General features: G+C 41.4%; 1 protein-coding gene across 4 annotated transcripts in view; it reads left to right on the top strand.

Moving 5' to 3' along the window:
- Window positions 1–9,684, top strand: part of CIT (citron rho-interacting serine/threonine kinase) — a 140,833-nt gene extending 131,149 nt beyond the window's left edge. For all 4 annotated transcript variants that reach the window (XM_066603665.1, XM_066603664.1, XM_066603666.1 and 1 more), the window contains 5 exons: window positions 153–233; window positions 399–477; window positions 994–1,173; window positions 1,291–1,594; window positions 8,519–9,684. In XM_066603665.1, coding sequence (XP_066459762.1) covers window positions 153–233; window positions 399–477; window positions 994–1,173; window positions 1,291–1,594; window positions 8,519–8,542 — 668 coding nt within the window. In that variant the 3' untranslated portion in view covers window positions 8,543–9,684. The remainder of the gene's footprint in view (window positions 1–152; window positions 234–398; window positions 478–993; window positions 1,174–1,290; window positions 1,595–8,518) is intronic.
- Window positions 9,685–10,079: the final 395 nt, after the last annotated feature.

Raw genomic sequence — 10,079 nt, forward strand, 5'->3', positions numbered from 1 at the left:
CTCTTTTTGGGAGTTCCATCACAATGCTATTTTCGCCATTTGTAATGTAACTCCCAGACGGAATCCCACAATGTAGTGACAAATGCTGTGGGAACGCTCTCTTACCATGCGATTGGTATTCTAGAGTGAACACTGTATATTTCTCTTTGTAGAGTTTGGTGTGTTTGTTGACTCATATGGAAGACGGAGCCGAACAGATGATCTAAAATGGAGCCGGTTGCCTCTTGCTTTTGGTAGGTTTATTTATAATATAATCACTGTCTTTTTTGTAGGATTCTCTTTCTAGGTTTCTATTAAAATTTGTTATAAAATGCGCATGGTCCGGTGTCTTCAAAAAAGAGCCTGTACGCTTTACAGCATATAGATGTTAATCCACTGGGTTTTCTGCTTTCTTTTAGCATATCGAGAACCTTACTTGTTTGTGACTCATTTTAACTCCTTGGAAGTTATTGAGATTCAGGGACGTGCTGCTCTTGGGTAAGTTTTCTCGCTTAAGGCGTGCCCGTTACTTCAGGTGACTCTTCAGAATAAGCTGTGTGCACGCAAATGAGAAATAACATTATTTCTGGCCATAATAACCTGATCCCTCAGTGAGCTGGATATATCTTGCCTCTACCAAGATGGGTTTTAGCAGTAAATCTGAAAGTGATTGATCAATACAGGAGGGGGAGGGAGGGGAGTGGTGGCTGATAAGTGCAGAAATATAGGACCTATATAAAGAAGGTAAAGACTGGCGCCTCATTAGAAGGGCAGTAATAATGTAGAGAAAAGTGTATTCTCCTTTGTTGGTTGTGTCAAATGGAAAATGTTGTTTGCAGAGGTGGTTTACATTAACCAACATATAGAGTGCAGAAGGATATATTGCAAAGTTTCTTATATTTTCTTGTACTTTTGATTTATGCAGTATTAGCTGAAGTGACAGGGCCTGTTTAACTAGCATATTATTTCAATAATTCTGTGTAATTGTAAACTGAATGCATTTTAATATTGCAGTGCTCCAGCCAGGGCTCATTTGGATATTCCAAACCCACGTTATTTGGGACCAGCCATCTCTTCTGGAGCCATCTATCTGGCATCAGTTTACCAGGACAAGCTCCGAGTGATCTGTTGTAAGGGCAATCTGGTGAAAGACAATGCAAGTGATCTCCATCGTACCCCTTCCACTACACGGAGGTAAGTTTCATCTGCTTACAACAGCTATGAAGAAAGAGTATGTGGTTGCACTTTTTTTCTGTGTAAATTGTAAAGTGTCCTTTTAGTATATTTACAGCCTTCTTTCTTGCATGGCAGTCCTAACAAGAGAGGCCCTCCTTCATACAATGATCACATTACGAAGAGAATAGCAGCCAGTCCAGTACCAGGAGAAGTCCCAGGTTTGATACGTGAGCCTAGTACACCACATCGTTACCGTGAAGGAAGGACAGAGCTGCGCAGGGACAAGTCTCCTGGGCGACCGTTGGAAAGAGAGAAGTCCCCTGGAAGGTTATTAAGCACCAGAAGAGAAAGGTCGCCTGCTGGAAGATTATTTGAAGATAGTAGTAGAGGCCGTGTAGCTGCAGGAGGTGTAAGAACTCCCCTTTCTCAAGTCAACAAGGTAGGTCTGTTCTTGCTGTTCAAATAGTAATACTGTATAATGTACTTAGAAAAAAAGTTGTTTGTAATCCATTTCTTTATATTAAATAAAGACGTTTTCCAGGCTAGAATTATTGATGACGTATCTTTTAGGATAGGTCATCAAAAGCAGATCGGCGAGGTGTCGCCATTTGGGACCCCTGCTGAAGAGCTGAAGAGAAGCTGCTGTGGATGGCCAGAATACTCAGAACACCATCCATAGCGTAGCAGCCTGGTTTGATGTTGCAGCTCCCTACTGGAAAGAAAGCTACAATACCAAATCGGGCCACTGCACTACAGATGGCATTCTGAGCATTCCAGCCATCCACAGCTACTTCATAGCTGATTGCTGGGAGCCCCGAGCAGCAGACTTCCATTTATCTGCTATTGATAATTTATCCTAATGATAGATTATCAGTAGTTTTAGCCTGAAAAATCCTTTAAAGCTGGCAAATACCTATTTTACAGGCACATTTAAAGGGGCTTTGTCATTAGAAAAAAAAAATCAATACTTGCCTATTCCTCCCTAGGCAGTCCTCTTACTGCATCTTCTCCCCGTTCTCCTGGCTCCTCCAGTCCCAGCTGGCTGGATCCTCTTCCTCCTGTTTTAGAGTGTCCATTCTCAGTAGCTTCCTTCCGACGGGTCAGTGTACATTACATCACTGCCTAGCAGGGAATGCTGGGCTATTGCCGAGACTGCACATGCGCGCTGTCTCGCCACGCGTATTCATATACTATTGTTGCATGCGCAGTCTCTGCAATAGCGAGGCATAGGAGTTGGCATTTTCTGCTAGGCAGTGAATGCTACATCACTAGTGACTTAGTGTACACTAACCTGCAGGAAGCAGACTGCCGAGAATGGACGCTTCGTCACAGAAAGAAGAAGAATCAGACGGCTGGAGGTGAGGTGACTTGGGGGACTGGAAGAGGCGGGAAAAAAATCGGTGGGTGGAAGGTGCGGTAAGAAGACTGACGGGGAAGGAATAGGTAAGGATTTTTTTTTAATGACAGAACCCCTATAAGAAAAGAAATCTGTCCATCCTTCAGACACTCAGACTGCTGCATTCTTCACTACAATGGGCAGTGTCTGTGATGACACACTTCTCACATTCCATCAGAATAAGGATGCTATACACAGCTTGATCTCATTTTGATCCTCTCCCATTTGTTAAATTGGGCTGGAAATCATCTGGGTATGGAAAACCTTACAGCTTTCTCCTTGACTAGGAAGCAAAAGTTTAGCCTTTCCTACAAAGACTCATAAGCTTGTAGGATGTATAATGATTTTCAGAAATATATTAATTTATAAACAAAGTTTCCAGTGCACCCTCCTTCATAATGGCACCACTGGAGGTTGTCTCCATAGACCTCTGTAGGGACAGGAACAAACATAGAGGTTAAATAACATTTTTCTGCTACCACTCCCCAGTTTTTCCTGTTTCTGCAGATAGCTGTCAGGCAAAGACATGCTGCATGGAGCAACGTGATCATGATACTTGTGGGGGATTCATTGGGGTTCCAGGCCGATTTTATCTCATGTATATCTGTGCCAGTAGACCTCTAGTTAGGGGTCCCCTGGCTGACGCCCACTCCCTCTGTGTGAAAGTCTGGAATGAATGTTGGACTGGAATGAATGTTGGACGAGTTTTCCCCTTTTTCCGAGTGCCATCTCCTGGCTCTGGAAAGAATGGCCAAATGACCGTCCCACCCAGATGCCGTCGCTGCACAAAATGTCAGAGGGGGCAAAGTTGCAGAGGGCCACATCCTTTTTTGTTAGAGAAGGTCTCTTTTTCACTAAGTCTTAAAGTTGACTCTAAAAGGAAGCTCAAGTGATGTGGAATGTGCGGTATGCATTTGGAGGAGAATTATAACAACTGTGTCCCTCCTGTATTAATCAACTTCCCAAGGAAGAACTTGTATCCTTTATTGAAGCTATAAGGTGTAGTAAGGGAAGAAAGAGCAATCTTCTAGGGCAGAAATCTCTAGTGCTAGGCGGCAAATTACAGTATTGATGCCGTCCCCGAGGAAACTAGTGAAGATTAATCAAGTCTCTTCATCTGACTCTAAAATCCAGTACATGGAGTTTAACAAAGAAATAAAAGAGCCAGAGGAAGATGACAAAAAGTACTACTCTGATTCCGAGGATATTAACTATCTACTAAAAGCAGTATGTATTACTATGGAGGTGGAAGAAGGGAAAAAACCTAGGTCAGTTCAGAGCAAGATGTTTGGAGGGCTCTGGGCCAAGAAAAAAAGAGTATTTCTAGTTAACCCCAATCTTAAGGAACTAACAATGGCGGAAGGGAAAAATTCAGAGTACAGATTAACAGGGTCTAAGGAGTTTAAAAACAGACTTCTCTTTGACCTAAAGGAAGCTACATTGTGGGAAGAGTTCTTCAAAATAGCCATACAAGTGGCAAAGGTGGTCCAACGCATCACTATCCTATTTGAAGATTCAACACAGTTATGTGACCTGATGGATAGAAAGCTGATTCCTGCTATAAAAAGTTTGAGAGGCATCAACAAATCCTATCCAAACATTGCCATCTGTTGCAAGATCTGTGGTGTTGTGGATAAACCAACTAGAGGATCAGACAAAATTCTAAAACCTTTCAAGAGCAATTAGTAAATCAATTCCTGTTTCTAAAATGGTGAGAGAGTTCCTAAGGGGCGCATCGGTGGAATCTGTATGATTTTCAGCCAAATCATGGACCTTCACTATCTCTACTCGCAGGGCCACGTGATCTGGAGAGACAATTTTAGATAACATAAAAAAACAAAGTCTGGTCCATAGGGTTGCAGGGTAAATTTGTTTGTGGCCCAGAGTTATATAACATCTTAGAAAGGGTTGCGTGCAAAAAGAGAGTGTTTTCTGAAGAGAATGTGAATTTAAAAAACAGCCCTTTCGTAAGCCTCAGGCTCTCTCTAAAGAGTATCGGGGGAAGTGGAAGTTGGGATGCTGGAGCTACTCTAAAAGGGGTAAGGTGAAAAACTCCAACCCTGGTAACAGTAGCAGGGGCCTCTCAAAACAATGAGAGAGGAAAAGAAATAACCCAAAACCTCATCGGTCTTTCTCCTTGTAACATCAGGGTACAAAATAGAATTCAGATCCGTAACCCCAACAAGATTTGAACCCTCAAAATCCCTTCAATTCCAAATGCAAAGGAGGTGTCAGTGGTATCTATACTACCAGTTGCCAGGGACCTGGAGGGTGTAGATCATTATTCATTTATCTTCTTGATTAAAAAGAAAAAACAGTAGGGAATTCCAAACAATAATAAACCACAAAGGGCTGAATCACTGGATGGTTTACAGACATTTTAAAATGAAGTTACTAAAGTTTATTGTCCTGTTATTACCTCAGGGGCTGGTAATGTTTTCAATTCATCTCAATGAATCATATTACCATGTGCCAATTCATCACTTGTACCAGCGATTCCTGATGTTTGTAGTACATATAGGAAAATAACTTTGTCACTACTAGTTTTGCTGCCAGCCTTTCAGAATCTCCTCAGTCCCTACACTAATCCTAAATTCGTAGAACAGGCGGTCCAGCCTCCTTGATTGAAAAATCCCAAAATTCTTCACAAAGTAAAACCACCCCTTCTGTGGTGGCTCTGCCCATTCTACTTGTCCAAATGAGTAGAGTAGATTCAAGAACCCCTTCTAGTCTTAACTGATGCAAGTGGTTGAGGGTGGGAAGCTCATTTCAATGGACACTCTTTTCAGAAACAATGATCTCAAAACATCAAACAAATGTCCTCAAATTACCAAGACTGGGAAACTTTAAAAGACTTAACATAGAGATTTCAGGTCACCATATAAAGATTCTATCCGACAACATTACTGTGGTATCATTTCTACCCCACCAAAGAGGAACCAATTATGTTTATTTCCAGTACTTAGTGGCACACAACTTCAGGTGAGCAGAGAACTCAGATTTTATAGGCTGTTTTTTTATTTACGATTTTAATGACAGCATCTGTGTATGTACATGGCTATTAAAGGGTTGCGGCTTAATTCAAGTCTTTTGGTCCATATTCTGTTCTACATATCTCTACTCACAGGTTGAATATTTCCTGGGTTGGCTGCACCCCGCACCCCGTGCAAATACCTCTCTCGATACCTCTCCATTAAGATACCTAATTAAAACTAAGGCCTCCTCACCACCACTGCACCTGACCTCCACTCTTTTTTTTTTTCCCACATCTGTTTTTCTCATCATCAGGGAGGAAAAAAAGACTTCTCACGTTAATCTCTACTATACAGCACAGTCACGGGATCAATTTACCAATAATATTGGAGGAAATTCTACATTGTGTGGGTCCCAGTTACTGTTGCTAACTCTAGTAATGGCTCAGTGTGATTTTTTTCCCTTTCTGGGCAGAGAGGGTGGAGGCTTCTAGCCACGTTTGTGTTCTTCCTCCATGTAGGGAAGCCACATGGAAGAGGCTGAATGTGTTCTCCAAACATTACAGAGAATGTTTTGGCTAATTAAGACCTGCAGTATCATTTGGAAGAAGGTCCTCCAGTCTACTTATCTGCTAGTCTCCAGGGTTGCTGTCATGAAGGGAGATGCAGTGGAAAAACATGATTTTGGTCTTGCCATAATATCTATTTCTAGTCTTGTTGATTGGGAGACATAGCTTGAAGACTGTGAGTATAGCAAGTGCTATTTAGGCGGACAATAGGTAGACAAAAAGGGAGAGGAGAAAATCCCACTCATGAACCAGATGTCCTGGAAGATGGGGGCTCAATTACAGCCCTAGCCCGAGTGGAAGTACCTCGTCCACGGCAGTGTGCTTAGGGGTGGGCCTTCCGTTAATCAAACACTGCCCATGTGGGATCAGCCTAGCAGGGTGGCAGAAAAATATGGTTGGCGGGCTACATTCAAGTTGGTGCTTGAACGTGCCTCCTTTTCTTCAGAGGTTGGGGAAGTCGGCAGAATGGCTTGCCCTCCTCTGTGGGATAACAGGGAGAGTCCTGCCTCCTTGTTATTCCCCAAGTCCTTACTGGTGGTTGAAGACCAGTGAGAAGACAGTTCTGCCTCCTATGGACACTAAGCTGTAACTAGTTAGCTTGGTGCCTGCAGGGGGATATAGCGAAGACGGAGGAGCTAAAACTTTTTGTCTGCTTAGTGTCCGCCGCCTAGTGGCAGTAGCTATACCATGGTCTTCAAGCTGTGTCCCTTAATTATACAGATGGGGAAAGGGAATTATCCCTACTATTAATTTGGTTTCCACTAGTCCTTGACAGCACCCTAGTTTCCCGCCTGAAAATTCCTATAATAAAAGGATACAAAAACTGAGCTGCACTAGCCTAATACAGGAAAACACTGGGGAGCGTAATGGGAAGGGTCTATTTAACCTGTGTTCCTGTTCCTACAGACGTCTATGAGAGCACCCACCAGTGGTGCTGTCATGAGGCACTTGTTGTTGTTAGCCGTTTAGTCATTCAAGACCTTCAGCGACCCTAAAGGCGAGCTCCCTCCATGTTTTCCGGTTTTGCACTGCTCCTTTCAGTCATGTGACATCCATGCCAGTATCAGCTTTAACAGTATCAAGCCATCGTGTCCTTTGGTGGTCAGGTCTTCTTTTTCCACTAATCTGTTCAAACATTATAGATTTTTCTAGCAACTCTGCTCAGTCGCAAGTCTGATCATCTTGCCCTCCAGTTATATATTGGGTCTTATATGATTCAGGAGTTCTCTGTTTGTTACTCTCGCTGTTCAGGGCATGTGCAGCATCTTTGCCAGCACCGCAGCTCAAACGTATGAATCCTCCTTCTATCAGCTTTTTTCGCAGTCCAGCTTTCACATCCATACATGGCTATGGGGAAAGCGGTGGTTTGCACTATCTTGTGTTTAGTTGCTATACCGATATCCCTACTTTTCCCCCAATGCTATCCTACGTTTTATCTCTGGCATAGATTCTCCAGCCTGGTCATTTATGAGCCCAGGAAGATGAAGTCTTGCACGCATTCTATGACTTCATTGTTGATTTTGATTTAAATTTGGCCATTTTTTGCAGTTGTCATCATTTTAGTCTTTAAATTCAGACAGAGGCCCATTTTTTCACTTTCAGTTTTAATCTTACATACCAGCTGCTTCAGACCTGTTTCTGTATCTGCAAGCAGAGTTATGTCATCCGTATAATGGAGATTGTTGATGTTTCTTCCACCTATTTTCACCCCGGTTTTCCAATTCGTCTAGGTCCATTTTACGCATGATCACTTCCGCATATATAGGTTAAACAAGAAGGATGAGAGGATGCAGCCCTGTCGGACACCTTTGCCAATCCCAAACCAATCTGTGTCCTCATATTGTGTTCTCACAGTGGCTTCTTGACTTCGTATAAAGTGATTTTATTAGCTTGACTAGATGTGCCGATACGCCCAGCTCTCATAGGGCCTGCCATAGCTTGTCATAAAGCACTGGTGGACACCTAATTAATAGTAGAATTAACTTCCAATTTACCATAGCTCGATTTACAGTTCTTTAGGTGACTACAGTAGAACAGAGGCCTATTGAGAATATTTGAAAAATGCAACAATGCTGACTTCGAGTAGTCAAATATCTACTATATTGTGCCATTTCAACTAAAAGTGGTTCATCGGAACACTGATGGCCTATCCTTAAAATACCCCATGAGCGCTTGATCAGTGGTTGTTCGATATGCATGCTAGGTTCAGCCATGTGTGCATATTTATATAGCTGCAGAGGAGAGGCTAAGAGGTGCCATAGTAGAACTCTCTGAAGGCACCTTTATACATCGTCCGCAAAATCGAGAAGCTTTTAATTTAACATGTATGGCCAGATTGAATTATGTTTAGGGTCATGCCTTTTTTTTTTTTTTTTTTAAACCTCCCTAATGAGATAAATTGTCCTCTACTCTGTTTTCTCTTTCAGGTTTGGGACCAGTCTTCAGTGTAAATGAACAGGACACTCCAGCAACAGATAAATGAAACAACATGGGGGAATGTCTTAATGTCTGGTTTAAACAGGCACATGCTTTTTCTATTCTGATTGTTTGTAGCAGACCGGTTTCCGAACTCTTTTGTGCTATGTGGCCACCACTAACCAACTGCAGCTCTGGCTTTCATACTTCTAGCCACGTTTGTGTTCTTCCTCCATACTCTAGGCTACATTGTTCTTTCTTACAGTACTAAGTCAATTTTGCCTCTCTAGCACACAGCCAATGTAGAAAGTTTGGTTACATTTGCTAAATTAATGTTGTATATGGACCATTTTACAATATATCTACTTTCTGCTTTACATGATGCTAAGTATTCTTTCTAGAGCTTTGCATTAATTCTAGCATCATTGGTAAAGGCACAGCAAAGCCAATGCTTTCACTCAATGCCACTATACGAACACTTATTTATTCATCAGTTATGTGATGTTTCTGTTCTGCTTACTTCCTAATGCTTTTGCTACCTCACTAAAAGTCAAGACGTTGCTTTACAAAACCATCACATTAATGTGCCAGGGGTAATATGTCTGAAAAGGTGCTAAATCTTTTATAGGTGACCATGATCAAGATCTTATATTGGATTCTCATTTTTCAATTGAGAAAGTTTGTAATCTGCCCACTTCTGATAACGTGTATATGTGGTAAGCTGGACTTTGAATATGTACATATATATGTAACTATATATTTGTTTCTATATTATGCATAACTGCATGAAAGATCTATCACCCTGGAAGCCTCTTGATTTACGTACATGTAACAATCAATATGTTTAATTGGGTAATGTTAATTGACTATGCCCAGTCAAAATTTCCTGGAGATGTCTGTCCCTTCCAATGCTTCCTTAACTATACATGAGGATTGTACATACTTTACCACAAAGTTTATATTCATAAAATTGAATATGTTTCTACTTTTTTAAGGTAAACTGTGCATTTTTGAATTTTGCCTTTTGTGAAATGGGTGGAGGGCACAAGCAGGCGAGCACACCACTCCGATCTGTAGATGTATGCGCGTAAGGGTTGATTGTAAGGTGTGGAATGCTTGATTTTTTTTTTTTATGTTTTGCTGCTCTTTGCTAAGAAAAATCAATAAATGCACTAACGTCAAATAACAAATAGTATTCTAGAAAATTCCCTACATGGGATTTATATTTTAAAAAAAATTAAGAACGTGTTAAAAATTGAAAGGCTGTCCACTGGATAATGGTCGTTTATTATCCGTGGTTGGGGCACAAAGTATAGAGGTCTTCATCTTATGGCATACATCACTGATTTTCAGAGATGTTGGTGTGATATATATATACCATGGCAGTAAACAAGTTCAATACGTTCTGCAAGAAAGTAATATATGTTTCAAGCCAAATATCCAGTATACATTTTGTTGTCAACATATCAAGGGTTTGCGTGTAATACCCACAGACAAGTAGATTTAAAATAACTTTGTCACTATGAGAAGAATCAGGGTGAGGAACCTTCACTAATAGAATACTGAGACCAC

This window comes from Eleutherodactylus coqui, chromosome 5 (genome assembly GCF_035609145.1).
Source record: "Eleutherodactylus coqui strain aEleCoq1 chromosome 5, aEleCoq1.hap1, whole genome shotgun sequence".
NCBI classification, from domain to species: domain Eukaryota; kingdom Metazoa; phylum Chordata; class Amphibia; order Anura; family Eleutherodactylidae; genus Eleutherodactylus; species Eleutherodactylus coqui.